This window comes from Microcaecilia unicolor, chromosome 13, assembly GCF_901765095.1.
Source record: "Microcaecilia unicolor chromosome 13, aMicUni1.1, whole genome shotgun sequence".
Taxonomy (NCBI): Eukaryota; Metazoa; Chordata; class Amphibia; order Gymnophiona; family Siphonopidae; genus Microcaecilia; species Microcaecilia unicolor.
The window spans coordinates 81,658,427-81,683,547 of record NC_044043.1 but is presented as its reverse complement, the minus strand read 5'-3'; the positions used below and the strand labels follow the sequence as shown (position 1 = coordinate 81,683,547).

Here is a 25,121-nt window from a genome sequence, read left to right as displayed (position 1 = left end):
ACTTAGGTACCCCGATGTCCCTTACACAGGTATGCGTATACTTATGCAAGTAAGTGCTAGTATTTAATATATTTACATGTGCCTGGTTATAAAATTGCCCATTTAAAACTTTACTGCACACATTACTTCCCAACTGTCTAAAGTGTTGTAAGTCTCTTCTTGCTGGTATTCCTCTGTGTAGTCAAAAATGCTTCCAGCTTCTCTAAAACACAGCTGTAAAACTATTATATCATGCCAGATGTTCATATCAAGGCTTCCCCTTGCTCCTGGAGAAATAATGGCTCAGTTTCCTCTAGAACTGAATTAAAAATTCATTGATTCAGGAAAAAGATAACACCACTTCCGGAGGTGGTGTTGACTAGTGCAGGTTATGAAGTTTCCTCAAGTTTTATTGCTTGATTTGTATAAGAGCAGTTTTGCATGCATTTTTGCAACACAGCTCAGGCATATTAGTTGCAATTATTTATTTATGTTTTTAAAAACATTTATAGACACAACTGTGTTGCAGTTCTAGGTGATTTCCAAAATACATACACAAACATTGAACAATAAAGTTAGCGTTATAGCATTTTAGCATGTTAATTGCCCTAAATTGGTTTTGCAAATAAATTCATTAATTGACTAACTTGATCTTGCTTGAATTCTTAATTCAGGGTCCTGGGGAACCACAGGATGTTTTCTTGAAAGTAGCAGGAGGTCCAAGCCCACAGATTAAAAAATTCTTTGTTACAATTTATACGTAAGTATGATAATTGAGGTTATTTATATGTAGACTTATAAAGTATATTTGAAAAAGAAACCTAAGGCAAATTGTCCCATACACAAATGTTAACCCTTAGCCAACCAACTAGGGACCCCAATAATTTTTATGTTAGGCTATAACGAATAGATGGTGTTTCAGCAAATTTTGCCTAGTTTTCACTCAGTGTAGCAATGTTGTTAGAACACATTTTGATGCAGAAACATTTTAAATATAATCTTACTTCTGTTGGGGTCCTCAAGTACCCCCGTATTGCTATTTGAATTAAAAAGTGTTTATTATAATAGCTTTGGGTTTTACCTATGCTGCTAGTCACTTATTGGATAAAAGCAAAGAGAGTAGTGACAGTGCAGGTGACAGAATTCTGGCACAGAATATGAAGACCATGAGGCATATTTTCAAAGCACTTAGCCTCCCAAAGTTCCATAGAAACCTATGGAACTTAGCCTCCCAAAGTGCTTTGAAAATATGCCTCCATGTGTCAGAAGAGTCTCTAGGCAGTGATACTGAAACAGCAGTTGACTCAGACACTCAGTAAGTTGTGTAAAATATAGATTGTGATATCTTTCTCATACACTTTTGATAGATTCTGCAAGTTTTGAGTACACAGTCCCCAGGGACCCCACCTGATCACTTCTATATGAAAAACATGTTGATTGGATGAGGGTTAAATATATGGACTGTTTATTTTATGTGTAATTGCTAATAAAATAGAATATGGCTAATGCAAAGGAGTAATTCATTATTAAAGAATGTGCAATAAGATAATGAGTGGAATGGAATGGGTCGACGTGGAGCGTCTGTTTACGCTTTCCAAAAATACTAGGACAAGGGGGCATGCGATGAAGGTGCAGTGTGGTAAATTTAAAACGAATCGGAGGAAAATTTTCTTCACTCAACGCGTAGTTAAACTCTGGAATTCGCTGCCGGAAAAGGTGGTTGATTAACTTAGCGGACTTCAAAAAAGTTTGGACAGCTTCCTGGAGGAAAAAGCCATAGAATGTTATTCAATGAACGAGGGAATAATACAGTATATATCTAGGATAGGCGGGACAAATTGCTTGTTCTTTTGGCCGCTGTCGGTGACAGGGTGCTGGGCTCGATGGACCCTTGGTCTGTCCTAGCATGGCGATGCTTATGTACTTACGGGCAAGAAGGATTTGATTTGATGTATTTGAGAATCTACTGATAATTAGCAAATATCAAGTAATTTGCAATTCAGTATATATTATATTACAAAAACTTAATGCAACTATGAATATTAAAATACCTCTGTCTACTCTCCCTAAAATATGAGAAAATCGTACCCTGGCCTAGACAGTTCCCAGTACAAATGCAGTACCTGACAACAGGATGAAATTCCTTCCATTAGAGATACCTCGGTCTGTCTCCCCAAAATGTGGGGGAAGTCCAAACTTTGAACAGTTTAAAAAAATGGGAATAGCAAAGCTTTCCCTAACTGCCCACACATAATCATTCTTTTATACTGGATCCATATAACTCAACAGGCTACTTCTGGGGAAAGTCAAGTGTACAATAACTAGCAAAGGAAATTCTGAGAGGATGTCAGTGGTCTTGGTGGTAAGTTATAGTACAAGTCTATCTGCTAAGTGAAGCAGCTGGCTTTTATGTGGGCATGATAAACTGGATAAATAACCTTAAACAACACTCTAGTTGCCAATCCAGGCACCTTAGCAATAAGGTCACATGCTTCCATCTGTTATACCTTATCAGGAGACTGGCCACTGTGATCTACGTAAGTTGATTCCCTTTAAGGCTAATCTGAAAAAAGTCTAATAGAGATCCTTTTGGCATGCTGCATCTGAAAGATGAAAATTCAGCCAGCTTTCCCAACTAAGTCATACGCTGTGATCTTTTCCTTAAATATGTAATCATGCCTACACGACGTCACACAACTCAATTACCTGAAAGTGGGGCAGCAGTCTACTGTGGTGTACAGTGTTAAAGCACAAAAAAGAGAGGAAAAGTCTTTGCAGATAATCAAACTTAGTAGTACTGAATCTAAATGTTACCCAGACTTGACAGTATCAAAGTTGAAATGGCCCAAAATGACCATGTTTTGGTTGAAATGCCTGCCTCAGGAGTCCAAAACTGATTACATGCAGCTGGTAGGAAGAACTGATATCAACAGTGGGTATCACAACAAAGGTTTGAAAATTGCCTTGTCAGCTTCTCACTGATATTAATGAAAAATAATGCCAAAATGTCAACCGAAACATGGCTGCATCGGGTCATTTCAACTGTCTGTGGAACCTCTGTGGTCTTGGTGTCCCTCTCAGGGTTGACACCTCTTCTTCATATGGTACAGTTCAAAAGCCATTGACAAATCTAAGTGTATCCATAGGGCTTCCAGACCTTGCTTGGCACACCTCCAAACACCATCTACCATAGCAGTATCATTTCAGTGTGCTAGCCAGTCCAAAATTCTAACTCTGTTGAATGAAACAGCTCAGTAATCTCCAAATAATTTCATTGTTGTGATAAAACCACCTTTTCTATCATTTTCATTACGTAATGAAGTGGATAATATACCATTTATATTCATGAAAGTTGAGGAATTTATGTCCAAAAATTGAGCATAAAAACTGTGTTTGACTTATCCTTGAGTAATACTTTATGTTCAACTTTAATTCCTCTTCTTTTCTCCACTATTCCGTTCCTCCTCCCCTTTTGTCTATCATCACCCAGTCCCTTCCCTACTCCTCACTCGGGAGGTCATCGTGGCAAATACTGTACTTACTGGTACATTCAGCAGTAGTGTTATGCTGTTTCCAATCCTCCCTTGTACTGAAGTAACAGTACCAAACATGCTAAAGCATGTATTTTCTCTTCCTTCTAGGAAAAGGGAGCAGGAGAGTGCTCATTTCATTTCATAGTTCCCAAGAAAGACACCCTATTTTGGATCTAAGCATATCAGCAGTTCACTTTGGGTGCTTAGTTTCCATATGAAGACCTTGCATTCTGTCATGACCACAGTCATGAAAAGGAACATCAAAAATCCATTCAGTTTGCAATGTTGGGGAGGCATTTCCTGTTTTTGGCAATGCCTTGAGCTGAGGATGACTCCTAGGACTATTTCCAAGGTGATAATGGTGGTAGCAGTAGTCTGATTTACCCATATGTTATGACTGGCTGATCCAGGTCAGATTTGTTGAAGAAGGTCATGCCTCCACTACCAGAGTGATTCCTTTAACATTTGGGATGGGTGGTCAAGTTTGCAAAGAGCAAGAGGTATCCCATTCGGTCCTTGGAATACCTGGGAGCTCATTTCAACACTGCTGTTGAGAGGGCCTTTCTAATCCAAAAAGGATCGGTAAAAGGTTTAGCCTTTGGAATATATCCTGATGCAGGTTTATGATTACTGTTTTATTTTAGTTTTACTTTTGTAATTCAATAATGTGTGTTTATTTTTTCTTGGTTTGTTATATTTATTAAATGTTGATAATTGTTCAGTTGCCTTACTTATTATCTTGTCTATTTTGCAGTATTGTGCTTCTGCTTGTAGACCTTCCAGTCTGTTCTAAGACTGGTTTTCCTTTCAAATGTTGATGTGTTCTTTCACCAAGATTCATGTTAGGGAGTAGAACTTTATGGAAAATTATTAATTAATTGACCCTATGCTCTGACGCAGAGATCCTTGGTTTGCTGCTCCTGTTCAGATTTGGCAGTTCTACATTCATTCTCTGCAACGTGTTGACGTTAGTTGTGTTACTGGTCAGTTGACCCGTCTTTCTCTAGTGCTGCGGGGAACTCAAACAGTTAGGAAAGTGAAAGGCTATACCTCACACCCCCAGGAACTCAAGGTAAGCTTTTCCAATTTTTATCTGGTCACATACAGTAACAATAAGCATTAATCTGTTCTGGTTTAGTATTTGCTAATGAGTTACTCTAATGTAATTGGAAGTCTTTTCTTATGAAAGTTGTTAATTCTGGTCAGTATGCCCCATTAACTTATCATTTTTGTATGTCTGTAGCTATGTGATGAGAGGTGTTAGAAAGAGGGACACAGAAAAAACTTTTAAGCGTAGATATGCTAATCATTATTTTCACTATGGACGAACAATATTGAGTGGCATTTTAGAAAGAATATCCAACTCAGAAAATGGGCACTCAAGTCTGCATGTCCATTTCTTATATATTTTAGAACAGGATCTGCTGACTGTGCCGGAGGCATCCAGTATGAACAACCATTTTGCAAACTGAAACGTCCAAATTATGAACAGGGAAAAACAAAGGAATGGACGTCTTTGTGACAACATAGAAACATCCTCATTATAAAATGTCCACATAGGTGTGCATACAAAGCAGTGGGGTAGCTAACAGGGCAATGGCCTGAAAACCAGGGGACGCAGGTTAAAATCCCACTTCAGCTGTTTGTGATTTTTTTTTTTAATTGTGAGCCCTCTAGGAGCAGAAAAATATCAGGCTTGCAGGTGTCTTATACATTCAGGTAAGATAGGTATATTTCTGTCCCTGGAAGGCTCACAATTAAAACAAAATCAGATCAGGTGGGATTTGAACCTGGGTCCCCTGGTTCTCAGTCCACTACACTATCCATTAGGTGACTCTCAGAACTGTGTGGAGGTCTATTAAGAATGTCCATAGTTTCTGAAGCTGTCGTAGAGCCTGGTATCCCTTACCAGTTTTCACATTTCGAGGGGAAGAGGGAAGGGAGGGATATCAACCACTGGAGGGATTAGGGAGGTAGCATGCCTTAAGCTTAGACATCCATATCCTTGCTTTATAAAATCAGGATTTGGATGTCCATACAATATAGACTTCTAAATGCTAGTTTTCAAATGTCCAAAACAAGAACAGAGCTTCTAAAATAACCGCCTTTATATATGTAACTGTATCTGACAGAAATTTGATGACTCAAAGTTGAATGTATTGTAATATGAGATGTTGTAATAAAATAATAAATTATGTTCTCAGTGAATAGAATTCATAAAAAATTATGTTGAACGAGAATACTTTTGAATCACAAAGGAGGATGAGTAATAGTGGAATGTTCATTTGTCTTGTATAATATATAGTTATGTACCACAAAATGACAGGGTACTGTTGCCTTAAAAAGAAAAATAAAAGAAATAAATTGTCAATGCACACAATGCAGAAAAGTTATATGTATACTTTACCAGTGGGCGTTCACATGCTATAGGGCTGATGGAGGTGATATTCTAATTTTCTTTGAAGAATAGACTTAAAATAGCACCATAACTAGTGCCTATAGTGCCATCCTGTTATCTTTATGTGTATTAGAGTTTTGTTGAGTATTGCTGATCCAATACCAGAAACCTTGGGGACTCTATTTACTAGGCTGTGTTAGCTATTTAACACGTGAATTGCCATATGCTGTGTAGCTCTGTGCAGTGAGTGTATTCTAATTGCCATGTTAAACACCTAATATGGAAAATGTCATTTTCCTCATCATCCCAGTCGGACCAGTCGCCCTACCAACAAATGAAGACGAAACAATTTGTTCGCTGTTACCACCCTATATAAGGACCCTTGCATACATCAATGCTTTTAATATTCTGTAGGACAAATATTCAAAGGGACTGAGGCAATTAGTGATAGTCACTACACATGTAAGTGCCCTGCTCGTGTGTTTTAGTGGCACTATGTAGATATTCTCTCTGACTGCTGTGGTACTATGTGTATAGTGCTGGAGTAGAATGAGATCTTTTCATCCATGTGTACAATAATGGCAGTATTAAAAAAATAAAAATACTCATAGCTGTATTTTATTTATTACATTTGTATCCCACATTTTCCCATCTATTTGCAGGCTCAATGTGGCTTACAAAGACCTGTTATGGCATCGCCATTCCAGGGTTGACAGATACAATTGGTGTTACAAAGAGATCAAGGATGAGAAATAAGATCTAAGCAGATAGTTATAGAGAGGTGATTTTCAGAATAAGGGTGGAGTGGTGAAGTGTTATAGTTAAGCTATGGATTTTCCTTGTAGGCCTTGTTGAAGAGAGAGGTTTTCAGAGATTTGCGAAAGTTTGTTATTTCGTTAATTGTTTTCAGGTCAGTTGGTAATGCATTCCACAGCTGCGTGCTCATGTAAGAGAAGCTAGTCGCATGTGTTAGCTTGTATTTTAATCCTTTACAGCTGGGGAAGTGTAGGTTAAGAAATTTGCGAGCTTATCTTTTAGCATTTCTGGGAGGGAGGTCCACGAGGTCTAGCATGTAGGTCGGGGCATCTCCATGGATGATTTTGTGAACAGTCGTGCAGATCTTGAACGCGATACTTTCTTTGAGTGGGAGCCAGTGAAGTTTCTCTCTTAGAGGTTTTGCACTTTCATATTTTGTTTTTCCAAATATGAGTCTGGCTGCGGTATTCTGGGCTGTTTGAAGTTTCTTGATAGTCTGTTCTTTGCAGCCAGCGTACAGTGCGTTGCAATAGTCCATGTGACTTAGCACCATTGATTGTACCAGGTTACGGAAGATGTATCTTGGGAAGAAAGGTTTTATTCTTTTGAGTTTTCACATGGAGTGGAACATCTTTTTTGTTGTATTCTTCACGTGGGTTTCTAGTGTGAGATTCTGATCGATGGTAACTCCAAGAATTTTCAGACTGTTTGAGACGGGAAGAGAATGACTATTCCTTTGGGATCCTCTTCCTTAGGTGGTATTTGCTAGCTGCAAGATTTCTACCTAATCTAATTTGAAGGAACCTTGTGGGTCTGGATGACAGGGAATTTATTCTCTTTTCTTCCACACATGCTGCAGATGATTTCCATGAGATACTCTCTTCAGTGAAGCATGTTGGAACTAGGAGGTTTCTGCCTTTTTTTTAATTAGAAATTTTTATTGGATTCAAAAACAAAACCATTAGCATAACAAACACCGAGCTACATTGTTTAGAACAGTGTTTCCCAAGTCGTTCCTGGAGTGCCCCCTTGCCAGTCAGGTTTTAGGATGTCCACAATGAATATGTATGAAAGAGATTTGCATATAATGGAGGCAGTGCATGCAAATCAAGTTGATGCATATTTATTGTGGATATCCTGAAAACCTGACTGCAAAGGGTACTCTGTTTTTCCTTCCATGTCATCGAGGACACCCAGCGGCTTCAAATGTTGTACTCGGTGCAACCGGACCATCTCAGGAACCGATACCCATGCCTGGTGTATCCAGTGCCTTGGGCCCGACCATAGCCTAGCCGCTTGTAGTCTCTGTCTTTATTTGAAGAAACGGACTCAAGCATCTCGAGAAGCCCAGCGAGAAAAGCTTTTTAGGGCTCGGTCCGGTCCCTCGACGTCGACAACAATATCAGTACCGAGGGTGGCGGCGGCGGCGACATCGAGAGGAGCATCGACATCGGAAGGAAAGGTAGTGGCTACCCCGAGACCAACTCATGCTGGGAGCAGTGAGGCATCGAGTGGGTTTCCATCTGCCTCAAGGCCTCCTGTTATGCAGGCCCCCCGGGATCGACCTTCGTCGGACCCGGCCCCGAGGAGACATGAGGATTCCACGTCCTCCTCATTTTTACAGAGAACTCTCGATGACGGGCATCGAGCGAAGGCTAAGCAGCACCGTCATCGTTCTCCTTCGACACACGGTGCCAGGAGCTCCGGGGCGTTGTGAGAGTCGGCACCCAAGAAGCGTCGGAGTAGAGAGGACTGCTCCCCCTCTATACAGGAGGTGCCGATGCGTTGATTTCTTGGCAGCCCGATACCTCCTTCCGAGTCTCGACAGATTCTGCCACCAGCTGCTCTACCGACCCCGCAGCCTTCTCCGATGGCGGCTCTCGACGAATGCATCCAGGCCCTGCTTCCAGAGCTTCTGGAGGAATTGCTGTGCCAGTCTGCTTCGGTGTTGGGGGTACTTGCGCCTTCCATGCCGCCGGCTGCAGCGGCGGCTGGCCCTTCTCCTGCGGTGAGATCCCCGGCCTCGGTGCCGCCTGCGGCATTGACGTCAGCTGCCACCCAGGTTGACTCCCCTTCGGCGTCGGTGGAGGAAGCTTCACCGCAGTCTAGGCGGGCGTTAACTTCTCGACATCGCCATTGAGGATGGCTCAGTCTCACAGTGCCCTGACGGAGGTCTTATCCAATACTGAAGAGGAGCGTTCGTGGGAGTCAGAGGAAGACCCCAAGTATTTTTCTTCTGATGATTCCTTTGGGATTCCCTCTGAACCTTCCCATTCACCAGAAAGGAAACTATCTCCACTGGAGAGTCTGTCCTTTACATCTTTTGTCCAGGAAATGGCTACGGCTATTCCTTTCCCTATGGGAATTGAGGATGAGCCCAGGGCTGAGATACTCGAGGTCCTGGATTATCCTTCTCCACCTAGAGAGGCTGTGACGGCTCCTCTACATAAGGTACTGAAGGAAGTTCTTATGTGGAACTGGTCGTTCCCTCTGTCTGGCCCCGTGATCCCGAAGAGAACTGAATCCCAGTATCGGATCCACGGTGAAGCTGGATTGATGAGGTCTCAGTTACCCCACAATTCCATGGTGGTGGACTCCGCCCTCAAGAGAGCCAAGAGTTCTAGGGACTATGCCTCGGCACCCCCAGGCAGGGAAGCTAGGACTCTTGATTCTTTTGGGAGGAAAATGTATCAGGCCGCTATGCTCGCCGCCAAAATCCAATCTTACCAGCTCTTCACGAGCATCCACTTGCCCCCTGTCAGACCTCCACCAGTGTCATGAGATCTCAGCGTCATTCTCACCCAGCTGATGAAAGCTCCTTTTGAGCCACTGAATTCCTGCCATCTGAAGTACTTGACCTGGATGGTCATTTTCTTGGTGGCTGTTACTTCAGCTCGTAGGGTCAGTGTGCTTCAGGCCTTGGTGGTGCACGCACCTTATACTAAGTTTCATCATAACATAATAATAATAATAATAATAACAGAGTAGTCCTCCGCACGCACCCTAAGTTTCTTCCTAAAGTGGTGTCGGAGTTCCATCTGAACCAGTCAATTGTCTTGCCCACATTTTTTCCCCGTCCTCATACCCACCCTGGCGAAGGCAGTTTGCATACCTTGGACTGTAAGAGAGCACTGGCCTTTTACATGGAGCGGACGAAGCCCTTCAGACAGTCCGCCCAGTTGTTTGTTTCTTTCGATCCCGAGAAGAGTCGCCATCGGAAAATGCTCAATCTCAAATTGGCTAGCAGACTGCATTTCCTTCACTTATGCCCAAGCTGGGCTGATTCTGGAGGGCCATGTCACTGCTCATAATGTTAGAGCCATGGCTGCTTCAGTGGCTCACTTAAAGTCAGCCTCCATTGAAGAGATTTGCAAGGCTGCAACGTGGTCATCAGTCCACACATTCACATCTCACTACTGCCTTCAGCAGGATATCTGACACGACAGTCGGTTTGGGCAGTCAGTGCTGCAGAATCTGTTCGGGGTTTAGAATCCAGCTCCACCTCCCTAGGCCCGTTTTATTCTGTTCCAGGCTGCACTCCCAGCTAGATGTATATAGTTTCAAGTTAACCTATGTTATGTCCTCGCCATTGCGAGACCCAATTGACCAATGTTTATTGTTTTGAGTGAGCCTGGATGCTAGGGATTCCCCACTTGTTCTCGGAGAAAGCGAAGATACTAACCTGTAGCAAGTATTCTCTGAGGACAGCAGGCTGATTGTTCTCACAATCCCGCCCACCTCCCCTTTGGAGTTGTTTTCTTATTTATTTATATTCTTTTTGATTTAACAGAGGAGTCACGCTCGCAACGGGAGGAAGTCATGTGCGGTGCGCGCTGTTCGTGCGCCAGAAGACTCTGGCAAAGTTTTATATTGGCAAAGTGTCCCAGGGTTTGACAAGCCTCTGTTGCCTTATCATTCCCTGGTGGTGAATTCTGATCTCAAAAGAGCCAGGAGTTCCAGGGACTATGCTTTGGCACCCCCAGTAAGAGAAACACAAACCCTGGATTATTTTGGGTGGAAAATGTGTCAGACCTCTATGCTCATCTCCTGCATACAATCTTACCAGCTCTACACGAGCCTTTACTTGTGGAATTTGGTGCTCAGTATGTCTGATTTGGCAGAATCCACCGGAGCAGGCCAAATCTCTTTGCCTGCTGGTCAAGCAGCAGAAAGTGTGTCGTAAGTTCTTGGCCAGGGGCACTTATGATACCTTCGATGTGGCATCCCGCACCTCTGGCCAAAGTATAGCGATGCGCAGACTCTCTTGTCTGCGTGTCTCTGACTTTGACCCTGCAGTTCAGATTGGCGGATGCCACATGCTGGGGGATAACATTTTTGGAGAGAAGGTGGAGGAGGTCACAGACCTCATCAAGAAGTACACTGACACCATTGATACTCTCTCCCACCAGGCACCTTCTGCACCTTCCTTCTCATCCAGGAGGTTTTTGGGCAAGTAAAAAAAGGGTCGCACTGCTCACAATGGTCTAGGTATGCTCCTTCTCACCAGCCTCAGCAGGCTCAGACCTAGTGCGCTCGTTATCAACAGTGTGTGCCCAAGGCCCAGCTGGCTCTTCAGTCAAAACAGGGGACAAGATTTTGACTGGCTCCAGCAGAGCATAGCCGCAGTAAAAGTAACTGTCCGGACAACCTACCGATTGTAACCTCAGACCAGTGGGTTTTTCACCTTGCATTGGCAGCAGAGACCACCAAATTGCCCATTGAGAGCGTCTCACCTCGGCTATTGTCACAATGAGGTACTAGCAGAGGAACTCCCTGTCCTTCTAAAGGCCCATGCGATCCAGCCCGTTAGGGCCATGGCTGCGTCAGTAGCCCACATGAGGTCAGCCTCCATTGAAGAAATTTGCAAGGCTGCAATGTGGTCTTTGGCCCACACATTCACATCTCACTACTGTCTTGAACAAGATACCCGACATGGCATTCGGTTTGGACAGATAGTTCTGCAGAATTTGTTTTGGGATCTAGATTCCAACTCCACCCTCCTAGGCCCAAATTTGCATGCATAACTCATAGCACCATATATGGAATTTGGGGGTTAATGCATTAAAACAGAATAACGTGCCACTGTTAAGACGTTTTACATTATTAGACATTTTCTCTGAGGGGGCAGAGAATAGGCGTGGAAGTGTTAAACAGCTAGCATGTTATACTTAGCATGTGCTAACTGGCTAACACAGGGTTAACATGGAAGCACTTGGTGCCTCCTAACATAAAACAAAGACAGCAGGTAAAGACTATATGGTCTATCCAGTCTGCCCAGTCATATAGTGTACTATCCTTTTCTCTCCCTTAGAGATCCTAAGTGCTTGTCCCACACTTTCTTGAATTCATTTACAGTCTTCATCCCCACCACTTTCACCAGGAGGCCATTCCACACATCCACCATCCTTTCCGTAAAGAAGCATTTCCTTTGCTTCTGAGTCTATCTCCTTCATGCTGTGCCCCCTCATTCCATATATTCCTTTGAATTGAAAGAGACTCTCCTGTGTATTTATTCCTCACAGGTATTTAAATGTCTCTATCATGTCTCCCCTCTGCTGCCTTTCTTCCAAAGTATACATATTGAGATCTTTAAGTCTGTCTCCATATGCTTTATGATGAAGATCACTTACCATTTTAGTAGCCACACTCTGGCCTGACTCCATCCTGTTTATATTTTTTTGAAGGAAATGAGGTCTTATACAGAGGATCACTTTCTTTCTTCTGCTGGCCATTCCTCTCCCTGTGCACTCAAGCATCCTTCTGACTTTTGCTATCACATTTTCTACCTGTTTGGCTATCCTAAGATTATTAGATATGATTACCCCCAAATCAGGCTTTTCTTTCATGCACAGAAGAACTTTACTCCCTATACTAACACATTTAGTGTGGAGTGGAGGAGTGGCCTAGTGGTTAGAGCACCGGTCTTGCAATCCAGAGGTGGCCAGTTCAAATCCTGCTGCAGCTCCTTGTGATCTTGGTCAAGTCACTTAACGCTCCATTGCCTCAGGTACAAACTTAGATTGTGAGCCCTCCTGGGACAGAGAAATTGCCATAGTACCTGAATGTAATTCACCTTGAGCTACTACATAGTAACATAGTAGATGACGGCAGAAAAAGACCTGCATGGTCCATCCAGTCTGCCCAACAAAATAAACTCATATGTGTATACCTTACCTTGATTTGTACCTGCCTTTTTCAGGGCACAGACCATACAAGTCTGCCCAGCAGTATTTCCCGCCTCCCAACCACCAGTCCCGCCTCCCATCACCGGCTCTGGCACAGACCGTATAAGTCTGCCCTCCACTATCCTCGCCTCCCAACCACCAACCTCTCTTCCCCCACCTGCTCCGCCACCCAATTTCGGCTAAGCTTCTGAGGATCCATTCCTACTGCACAGGATTCCTTTATGCATATCCCATGCATGTTTGAATTCCGTTACCGTTTTCATCTCCACCACCTCCCGCGGTGTGAGCAAAATCTAAATAAATAAATACTATACCTCTCCCTGGGTTTTTACAGCCCAAATACATGGTCCTGCATTTTTAATATTAAATCTTACCTGCCAATTTCTGGACCGTTCTTCAAGCTTCACTGGGTCTCTCCTCACCATCAGGGGTATCTACCATATTGCAGATTTTGATATCATCTGCAAAGAGGAAATCCTTACCAGACTGCCTTTCTGAAGTATTTCTTACAAAAATTTTTAAGATTTTGTCTTCCGTACCCATATATATGTAGAGTTTGCAGAAATAGACTCGCTGATTGTTTAACCTAAAAGAGAAAGAAGAATTATGTACTCTGCACCCATGGTGTTCACCAAGACAAAAGAGCTGTATTATATCTTTTTGTTTTGCTTGTTTTCTTCAGATTTACCCAGAAAATGTGTTTGTCCTTCCTCCAAATGGAGTGCAAGATCTTCACATAGGTGTGAGGCCTGAAAAAGCTGGCAGCAGATTTATTTACCTCAATCTGGTGGATGTAGATTATCACCAGTTGGTGGCATCTTGGCTGGTCTGTGTGACATGCCGCCAACCTCTTATATCCAAGGTAATTCAACAGCACAGCACATTTCTGATACAGATAATGGTAGGCTGAGCATTTGGTTGCATATTTCTAGTAGAGTATAAGCTGGTGCCCTTGATACCTTTTTAGATGTACAGTAGTTACTTTAAAAGGAAATCTTGACTCACATTTCTGAATGATCTGAAAGTGTAGAAGTAAATGGCTTCCCTTAAACATTGTCACGTTGGGCTGGCCTGGTAGCTTAGTGGCAGTGCTGTGCACCGCATGCAGAGAACCTGGGTTTGATTCCTAGGTCAGGTTTTCCGTTCCCCGGGTTGACTGGGATTGGAGCTGCAGACTTAGCATTCACCTTCCCAGTCTGAGAGCCCCAGTCATCATACAGTAGTGACATCAGGGGACCATATTTTAGGGTCCACAGTGGCAGGGACCAGAATGAGCTCTGGCGCATGACCCACAGCCAAGGACTTTAGATGCAAAGACTGCATTTTGAGAGGGGAGAAATCCAGTGTAATTGTGAATAAGAGGAGCTGGTTCTGTTTTTTAATCTCCTTTTTTTTTTTGACCCAGTGGTTCTTGTCCAGCTTTTTATTTTTTAAATGTTTTCAGTATCATCCCAAATCTGCTTGAAATTGATTTTTTTAAAGAGAGAGATAATGGGATTTCATCTACTCAGGTAGCCACCTCTCTATGATCCCCTTTTACCAAGTGACGGTAAAAGGGGCCTGGCGGTAGTGCTGGATTGGTGCACAGCAAAGCTGTGGTATGGATACCACCGCTTTGTAAAAGGGGACCCTACATTCTAGAAAAATATTCCTTTTTGGAGCTTTGCTATTTATTACAGGTGATTTGAGCACTTCTACTGTGAATGTTGGTTTGACATTTCTTACATGTGAATTTTTTCTACTCCACAAGTACGTTTGCCAAGTTTTGGAGTCCTTGGAACTGCGGACCTACATGAATTTGAGTTGCTCTTATTGGGATATAAAGTTGAAGCTTTGGTATCGTGATTGTTATTTAGGATCAGTACAGCGGTTCATATGCAACTTTGTGGCATTTGATTGCCATTTGGCATCAGTATGGTGGCCTATACATCATAGTTTGGAGACTATTGTTGGTGGACTAATTGGTGAACTTTTGTATTTTTACTATTAAAAAAGGGGTGTCTCCCCAATAACCATGTAGTTGCTCTATGTTGTTATTATGCATTATTCTTTGTTATGTATCCTATACTGTTTATTATAAGCCACATTGAACTCAAACCTATTTGGGATAATGTGGGATATAAATGTCACAAATAAATAAATAAGTGTTATATTTTCATGATTTTAATGGTTTTCAATAAAGTATGTTTTTATAGTTATTTGAATTATATTGTAGGTAATTTGTTATGTTGTGACTTTGTAATAGTACCTTTCTAGATTGTGGACCCAGATTTGTATTTTGCTTTATTAAATTAAAGAGAGATTGCCCTTTCCAGTTACAGATGGAAAATAGCAGTCCAAACCTAATCCTTACTAATCCTACTTCTCCTCATAATTATTCACCCTCTCCCTTCCTTACTGATCTCTCTCTTAATTTTACCCATCTACTTTCTCAAAATGTACTCCTCTGCCCCACAAGAACTAACATTGTAAGCCACATTGAACCAAACATGTTTGGAAAATGTGGGATATAAATGCTACTATAAATAAAAATTAATTAATTAAATCCTGCTTTAAAATGAACACTAATATCATACACAAAACAACTGGGCCAGTGTCTGCATTAAACAGATTAGTTTTTTACTTTTTTGTAAGATTTTATTATGCAAGTATTTTTAAGATCATATTTGAATTTTTACAGGCATTTGAAATAACACTAGCTGCTCGAGGAGGAAAAGGTGCTAACAAGAAAATCACATACACCAATCCATATCCTTCCAGGAGATTATACTCTCTGCACACTAACAGGCCTGATCTGCTCCAGTTCAAAGAAGACACCTTTGAGGTAAGATATACAAAGAAGTATGGGAAATTAATGCTGGCTATAACACATTTTGAGAATAATTTCACCACAGTGCACTTGTTATATATAGGCAACAGATACAAGCAAAAGAAGCCAAACCTCTTCCACAAAGGAGCAGCAAGCAAAAGCCAAAGAGGTGGAAGTCACCAAACCCACAGTCTTGTAAACATGATATTATGATGCACGGTGTCGAAGGCTGCCAAGAAATCGAGCAACACTAGTATCGAGGCAGATCGTCAAGAAGAGATACAAGAACTGTCTTTGTGCTGTACCCAGGTCTGAAGCCAGATTGAAATGGGTCTAGCCAATTACTTTCAATTAGCCAGTCGTTGATTTGCCTGCAGACTGTCTGTTCTGTAAGTTTTGCCAGGAAAGGAATGCTAGAGACTGGTCGGTAGTTTTCAAGCTTATCCTGGCTAATAGACACAGATGGATAAATGAAAAACACTTGTGAATCTTGCACTGAAAACCCATCACTCCACTGTGGTCTTTAAACTTACGGGTTTGGTGACTTCCACCCCTTAGGCTTTTGCTTTTGTTTTTCTTTTGTAAAGGCAGCAGAGACATGTCTGTTCATTTTTTAAAATAGGATTCTCAAAAATATCCCCAGAAAGTCTCTCTTACAATTTTATTCCTGCTCTGAAGTTTGTGTAAATGTCTAGAATATTGGCACGAACTTGCCTAAATGATGGCAGGGCGCCTAGGCGCTATTCTGCAGGTACCCCCTTAATATGTAGTGTGTATTTGCAAGGGGGCAGGGCTCCCACTTATGCATATAATTTACAAAATACTGTAAGTTACAGGTGTCCCCACCACATTTAGGTGCCCACACTTATGCCAGCTCTATGGCTACTGTAACTGCAGGTCCCTAAGTGTTAGCTTTGTGCTCTGGTGCTAGAGGAGTGTGGTAGCCGTGTTAGTCCACTCTTAAGGTTATCAATAGAAATCAAACAAAATAAAACATGGAAAAGAAAATAAGATGATAACTTTTTTTATTGGACATAACTTAATACATTTCTTGATTAGCTTTCGAAGGTTGCCCTTCTTCGTCAGATCGGAAATAAGCAAATGTGCTAGCTGACAGTGTATATAAGTGAAAACATTCAAGCATTACTATGACAGTCTGACAGGGTGGGAGGATGGGGGGTGGGTAGGAGGTATGCATGGGGACATCAAAGCATATCATTGATATTCTAACAGGATGGGTGTGGGTAGGTGAGGGGAGGGTGATCAACAGAGACATACAGTTTTATGGTTTATAATGGGCTAGGAACCCAAGGTCCTTGTTAAGTCCTTTCTGTTGGGTGTTAAAATATTCAATCATTCTGACTTCAAAGGTCTTACGTTCTTGTATGGTTTTAAAGTTACCTTTCAGTATTCTCACTGTGAAATCACTGATACAGTGTCCTGGTTCTGTGAAGTGCTGTCCCACCGGGGTGGGGGCCCTACTGGCTGTATTGTTCATGTGATGTCTATGTAAATTGAATCTTGTCTTAAGCATCTAGCCTGTTTCTCCAATATAGCATCCTTCGTTACATTTTTTACACTGAATGATATATACCACATTGGAAGATGAGCAAGTGAAAGATCCCTTTATGTTGAATATCTTTCCTTTGTGGATGACTTTGGGGTCCTGTGAAATATTTTGGCATAGTTTGCAACTGGATAAATTACAGGGAAGTGTGCCCTTCTGTTCCTTTTCAGTCTGTGATGGAAGTTTACTTCTGATTAGCTTGTGTTTTAAATTGGGTGGCTGTCGGAAGGCCAGTACTGGTGGGGATGGGAATATCTCTTTCAGTAATTCATCCTCCTGGAGTATAGGTTGTAGATCTCTTATGATTTTCCTCAGTTTTTCCAGCTCTGGATTGTATGTCACTACAAGCGGGATTCTGTCTGTGGATTTTTTCTTTTGTACTGTAGCAGATTCTCCCTGGGTGTTTTGAGGGAGGAGGCAATATTCTTGGAGATTATTTTGGGGTTGTAGCCCTTCTGTTTGAAGGATTCAGTCAGGCTTTTAAAGTGTCTTTCTCTGTCCCCTGGGTCAGAGCAGATACGGTGGTATCTTGTGGCTTGGCTGTAAATGATGGATCTTTTTGTATGTGAAGGATGGAAGCTGGAGTTATGGAGGTAGCTGCATCTGTCTGTGGGTTTCTTGTATATGGATGTTTGTATACAGCCATCACTGATTGCGACCGTGGTGTCCAAAAAATTGACTCTTTCTGGGGAGTAGTCAATTTTGAGTCTGATTGTAGGATGGTATGTATTGAATGCAGAATAAAATTGTTTCAGAGTTTCTTCACCCTCCGTCCAAATCATAAAAATGTCATTGATGTACCGGTAGTATTTTAGAGGTTTGGTCTGGTGTGTATTCAGAAATGTCTCTTCCAGCTCAGCCATAAAAAGGTTGGCATATTGGGGTGCTGTCCTGGTGCCCATCGCAGTGCCCATTATTTGCAGATAGATATCATTGTTAAAGTGGAAGTAGTTGTGAGTTAAGATGAATTTGATTAATTTTGTAATAGTTTCTGGTGAGTATTGATGGTCCAGTGTGGATTTTTTTAGGAGTCTTCCACATGCAGCTATGCCATCCGCATGTGGAATGTTGCTGTATAGTGATTCTACATCCATCGTGACCAGAAGGGTGTTAGGTGGTAGTTGCTTGATATTTTTCAATTTATTCAGAAAGTCTGTGGTGTCTTGTATGAAGCTGTTAGTTTTGTGTACGAGAGGTTTCAGAATTCCCTCTATGAATCCAGATATTTCTTCCGTGAGTGTGCCAATACCTGATATGATTGGTCTGCCAGGGTTTCCCAGTTTGTGGATCTTGGGTAGCATGTAAAATGTGCCCACGGAAGGTTGATTTGGTATGAGTTTCTTCAGGTGAGGTTGCGCTTGTGTAGGAAATGTTTTGATAAGGTCTTTCAGCTGTTTTGTGTAATCCTGTGTGGGGTCCTCAGTTAGTTTCCTGTAGTATTTATTGTCTGAGAGCTGTCTGTGCCCCTCTTCAATGTATTTTTGTATGTCCATAATTACCACTGCGCCTCCTTTGTCTGCGGGTTTGATGATAATGCGTTCGTTAGTTTGTAGGGTTCTTATGGCCGCTCTTTCTGGTGGGGTAAGATTGTACAGAATTCTTTTTTGTGTTTGTTGGAGAGTTGTGATTTAACCCTATGTCTGAAACTTTCTATGTAATTATCCAGTCTGTAGTTTTGTCCCTCCTGTGGGGTGAAATAAGTGTTCTTCTGTTTAAGACTGTATTTCGGATCATTTGATGTCTCTCTATTGTGGAAATGTGCTTTAAGACGCATTTTTCTGAAGAATTCTTCTAGGTCTGAATATAGCTGGATTTCATCTAGGTTATTCGATGGGCAGAATGAGAGCCCTTTGGAAAGCACAGAGATCTCATGTTGTGATAATTGATGGTTCGAGAGGTTTATTATCCCCATTTGGTTTGCATCTGTAAAGGTGTGATCAGTATTCCCTGGTTTGTTTGGGCTCTGATTTTCACATGCCTCAGATGTGTATCCAAGTGTCTCCAAAGTGTCTGGAGCTGTTGATTCTGCAGAGCTGTAGCTATTCAAGGATAAGCAGTTTCTCTCTCTTTGATTTTGAAGAAGAGAATATAGCTTTATTTCCTTTTTGCGGATAGCAATGTATTGTTTTTCTCCTTGGATGTTATGTAGGTCCTCTTTAAGTTGGTTCACAAGGTGTGGATGTAATTCCTCCATGTTCCTCATGGTTACATCCCTTTGGGTTTGTATTATTCTTTTTTTCTTGTAGAGTTGATGTATAAGTTCATTTCTTAATTTCTGACTAGTGCGTTTGCAGAGTTTCTCTGCATAGTCAGAATTGTAAGTAGTAACCAAAGGATTTTTGATCCTCAGTCCTTTGGGAATGATGTCATTCTTCTTGCAGATTGTCAGAAAGTAAAGATGACTGTACACTTTTGTTTCTTTTTCCAAAAGTTTGTTCATTTGCTTTTTCATGCGGCTGTATGCGGTATCTTCCATCTTAAGTAGAGGAGTGTGGTAGCCGTGTTAGTCCACTCTTAAGGTTATCAATAGAAATCAAACAAAATAAAACATGGAAAAGAAAATAAGATGATAACTTTTTTTTATTGGACATAACTTAATACATTTCTTGATTAGCTTTCGAAGGTTGCCCTTCTTCGTCAGATCGGAAATAAGCAAATGTGCTAGCTGACAGTGTATATAAGTGAAAACATTCAAGCATTACTATGACAGTCTGACAGGGTGGGAGGATGGGGGTGGGTAGGAGGTATGCATGGGGACATCAAAGCATATCATTGATATTCTAACAGGATGGGTGTGGGTAGGTGAGGGGAGGGTGATCAACAGAGACATACAGTTTTATGGTTTATAATGGGCTAGGAACCCCAGGTCCTTGTTAAGTCCTTTCTCTCTGGTGCTGAAACAAAGTAATTTTTTTTTCTTTCTCAGTCAGTTTTCTTTTCCTCTTTTGAGCTTCCAGCTCCGTCAGATATAGGGCTGTGCGCTAGAGCCATGAAACCTTCATTTCCAACTCTGTGGTGATTTTTCCCCAAGTTTGGAATCCTCTATTCCTACCAAACTACCAGCATTCCTAATTTGGTCATTGCAGCAATGGTACTGGGCTGAGAACCATGAATCATGCTCCATTTAGAGCCCTGCAGTCATGGGTTTTGAATCCAGCTGCTAGATGTCTACTCTCTTTTCTCCTTCCCCCCACTGAGGTTCGGAATGCTGCTGAGGCAGCATTCTAAGCTCGGGCTGGCCTAGGGTACGGAAGCACCACCTTATGACTGGCCCTGTGATTGCAGGGTCCTGGAGGTAGCCCTGGTGCATGACCCCCAGCCAAAGCTATCATGGGAATGACTAGGCTAGTTATATTGGAAAGGGATATAGAGTAGGGGAAAAGAATCCCTATGTTGCTGCAAATAAATGATCATGGTACCAGGTCCCTTATATGAAAGAAAAATATCCTGAGACCCATTTATTTTCTCAAGTGTTGACTAATTAGATGTATTTGACGTGGACTTCTTGGTCTCGGATCACTCTGGCAGTTGCAGCATTTTTATAGACCTTCTGGTCTTTTTTGGTGGGGGGGGGTTCTCTTGCTGTACTGTCTGTTTTGTAGTTCCTTTCTGTTTCTGTTTTATTGTCAACCGTTTTGGCTGTATTCTGAATGGCGGTATATAAGTACCATAATAAACATAAATACATGAGACTATTCACTGGAACACCCGTCTTCCAATTAAAATTCAACTGTTGTATTTCATTCTGGTTCTAAATATTCTTCTGATCTTCCAATATGCCTTAACAGAATTGGCCAACCGACTACATAAACTTTCCATAATAATAAATTAGAATTATAAAAAAAAAAAATCTAAGGTGAGCAAGTATATACCAGTTCATTGATTTGTGAAGAACTTAAGTTCAGTCACCTCTGAGCAAACAGAGCAGTGACCATACCAGATTTGCCTTCTAAGCTTCAAGTGTCAAATAGATGTAGCTGTGCAAAATGATTGTAAAACCAACAGAACAAAGTTTCAAGAAACCCATTAACAGGTGGCTTTGGAAAAACGTTTTGAAAGTAATCTGCAAAACATATGAAAGGATTTTTCTATGATTCATGTCCTTCATATTTAGGAGAGCAGCCCAATCTGAGAGTGAGTTTTCTTAAAAAGGAGTTTTTACCAACTTGCATGCAAAACTCTGCCTGATAAATCCTTATATTTCTGTTTAAATTCAACAACATCAGAACACAGCCTTCTTAATCTATAAAATTGACTCGTGGATAAATTTTCTTCAAAAGGACAGAGATGAAAGCTTAGAAATTGTAGCAGGGTACACTAGTACCAGAGCTTGCAATGGACAGAATTGATAAGGTGATCGTTCGCTCTTTTATTAAAATATGATAGTAAGATAAAGAGAATTTTAAATTAGTGTCAGATAAACATAGAATCTTATTAAGGGGCCCTTTTACTCAGCTGCGGTAAAAAATGACCTGTGTTAGTCTGGACACGTGAATTTGGTGCTTACTAGGCCATTTTTTTTACTGTGGCTGGGAAAAGGGTTTTTTGTAGTGGGGAGGTAAATGGCCGTACACTAAAATTAAAAGTAGCATGCAGCTATTTACTGCCAGAGCCACCCATTGACCTAGTGCACTAATATGGCTGTGTTGCCGATTACCACTGGGAACGGGGCCCCCCCCCCCCCCCCCAGCGGTAGAAATTAGAAAATATTTTCTGCCACAGGAAATAGCACGCGCTAGCTTCAAAATTACCACTGGCCGCCCACGCTACCCAGGCGATAGTGTCAATTTGGTGCACGCTTACCCGCGTGTTAGCCCTACCGCAGCTTAGTAAAAGGGCCTTTAATGTAGCAGATGAGCCCATCCAAATCATGTGCACACTGTCACGGTAGCTCTTCCATAACAGGAACATCTTACTACCGACTTAGATTCAAACAAAGCAACATTTTTCATTTGTTATTTCTTGAGCCTTAGCAGCACCGATAGCTGTGCCTTTAGTCTGTAACTAATAAAACCCTTGGAAAAGAAAATAGTTGACACGTGCCAATTCACAAATGGAACAAGTAGATGCCCAACGAGGAGCCGCACAGCTGTATAGAATTGTCTAGTTCCTCAGCTTTATTTCACAACTATTTTCTTTTCCAGGGGTTTGGTTCTTAAGTCAGGTTTCCCGTTCCCCATGTTGATTGGGACTGGGACTACAGACGTAGCATTCTCAGCCACTTTAGAATGAGAGTCCCAGTCATTATGTCGTGGTGACATCTCTGCTCTCCCAATAGAACTTTATTTTTATTTATTAGCTTACATTTATTACTCACCTCTGCCGAAAGACCCAAAGTGATTTACAACAAAATGTACAATTAATATCCATTACATAAAAACTCTGTACTGTTCCCTCACCCTTATTCTGTCAGTGGATTGCTTTAATTTATTATTAATATGTGCAAATAATAAATATCTAGAATTCTTTTCTTAACTGCTTAGATATTCAATATTACTTAAGCAATATCAAATGGAATAAAGTATTAATTGAGATAAATGTGAGCAATATGAGCATTACCAATGAGGGTTATTTTGTAACAGGCTGCCTGACGTGCACAAGTGTTGTATATGTTACACCACTATTCAACGGGAAAGTTGGCACTTACTTTCCCTTTGAAAATTATCCTACTGAAACTACACACAGGTGTTTATATCTTCTATTTAGTACACACAGGGGCCATTTTACGAAGCTGCGGGAAAAAGGGCCCTGTGGTAGCGGCAGGGGCCGTTTTTCTCACGCACCAGGGTCCTTTTTACCGCAGCGTGTAAAAAGCCCCAGAAACAAAATGACCATGCGGTAAGAAAAGTCTTACCGCGTGGCCATGTGGTGGGGAGCCCTTACCACTACCCACTGAGTTGGCGGTAAGGGCTCCCACAGTATCCTGTCAGTAACCAACCATTTCCAGGATTCCACCCCTCTCACATTGGGCCGGTAGTAGTCCTGGAATAGCGTGTGGTAAGCCCACGTTCAAGTTACCCCCACTCTGTAAAAGGGCCCCATGGTTTTCCAGAACATTTGCATGTATACATTTGAAAATCCGAAAGTATATGTGTAAATCCAAACTCTGTCCCTGGGAACGCCTTTGCTCGTCATAGGTAAAAAAGTACATACAAAACAGCATTATACCCAACTCTGAGCACGCGTAAACAAATGTATAACCATACCCAAATAACATATACAGATACTTTGCCTGTATTTTCAGATTAATGGAGGAGAGGCTTATACTATTGGCTTGCGTTTTGCACCAAGTCAGAATGCTGGCACAGAAGAAATTTTGATTTACATCAATGACCAAGAAGACAAGAATGAGGAAACCTTCTGTGTGAAGGTCATTTATGAATAAAACAAAAGTCACTATCTTCACTGCTTTGAAAACATCAACTTTGAATGACATCTGTCAGCACAACAAGCATGTTGTATTGAATTTGCAAGCAGACATAGTCCAGTTACCAAGTCTTGGCAGATGCATACGGTTATCAGCTTTACATAATGTATAGATTTTCTAGCTCAAAACCATTGCCAGTTTTCTGACACACTGCTGAAAACTGTGTCTACTTCTTTAGCCTGACTTTTTTCCTGCCTTGAATGAGCTTGCAAAGTTAAAAGGTTGCTGAAAAGTTAATAAAAAAAAGACCTTTATAAACTCTCTTGTTATTTAGGAGGGTAATTACAAGGTGCGGTAAAAGGTGGTCTTTTACTGTGGGGATCATTAACATGGTATCTGAGTACCGCACATTAATGGCTCCCCCTCCCCAGGAAATTTCGGCCACTAACCCACAGCCTAGTGCTACCAGGAAGCATTCTTAAATGGGCCAGATCCTAACCCTACTTACTTACCCCTTCCTTATGGGAGCCTTCCTGCAAACACACCTCCCCAGTAGAGAACCCCACCCTTCTGTAGGCCCCCTGGGCCTACCTCTTGCAATCCTTAGTGGAATATGGGGTTTCAGGACAGGAGGGATCCCTAGTTGCTTCTGCCCCTGCTGATGTTGGACACTACTGCTAGAGGTCATCAGCACCATTTTAAACCCACAGGAGGGCTTAGGGAAAGCAAGATTCTAGTCCCGCCATTTTGAGAATGCTGTTTGGGAGCATTGGGCCAAAAGTTGACAGCCCAATGCTCCTGCACAGGAAAAATAAGCACTAGCTTTAAGCTGGTGTTACTTGTCCTGGAATAAAACAGCTTGTATTGCAAGTTTCATTATTCAGTTTGCATAATAATGAGGTGTTTTACTTGCTTGGTATCTCATTGTTATGGTTCCCAAAGTAACCTAAACTAAAGTACATTTCATTAATATACACATTATTGTGTTCAATGCAAGTTAAAGGGTATATAACGTGTTATTGCCTTAACGCACCTTAGTAACTAACCTCCATTTTTTTTTTTATTGCCTGGTTAACTTGCAATCATGTATCATATGTTGGCGTGTTTGTTTTCAATAAGAATGTAAATGTATCCATATTTATAACTGTTGTATAGCACTAAAGATTGATTTCTATGGTTTTTACAGATCTTTAAATGCTATTTTGTGATATGCTTTCAATTTTGTACAAGAATACTTTTATAACAGATGAAATGATTTTCAGTCATTCAGGTTGCTTGATTAAATTGTATGAATCTTAATGATTGGTGTCTTGTTTTATTATCATTGAAGGACAGTACTGTGGTGGTTATGGGATATTTAGGATACTACGATTTCCATTTCTGTTCCTCATGTTCACCTGATCCACAGGGCCCTGTTCTCTCAACATCTTTCTGCTGTCCGAGTATGACTTTTATTGATGGAGGATATGGTCAAGGTCAGTAGGTGCAGCTGGATTTAAAATAAAGTTTTGGACAAGCGTCTGGAGC

At 41.5% G+C, this 25,121-nt stretch overlaps 1 protein-coding gene across 7 annotated transcripts in view; it reads left to right on the top strand.

Moving 5' to 3' along the window:
- The window catches only part of NPHP4 (nephrocystin 4), a 205,788-nt gene extending 180,928 nt beyond the window's left edge, over positions 1–24,860 (top strand). For all 7 annotated transcript variants that reach the window (XM_030222550.1, XM_030222549.1, XM_030222546.1 and 4 more), the window contains 5 exons: positions 654–739; positions 4,413–4,584; positions 13,534–13,713; positions 15,532–15,675; positions 23,472–24,860. In XM_030222550.1, coding sequence (XP_030078410.1) covers positions 654–739; positions 4,413–4,584; positions 13,534–13,713; positions 15,532–15,675; positions 23,472–23,612 — 723 coding nt within the window. In that variant the 3' untranslated portion in view covers positions 23,613–24,860. The remainder of the gene's footprint in view (positions 1–653; positions 740–4,412; positions 4,585–13,533; positions 13,714–15,531; positions 15,676–23,471) is intronic.
- Positions 24,861–25,121: the final 261 nt, after the last annotated feature.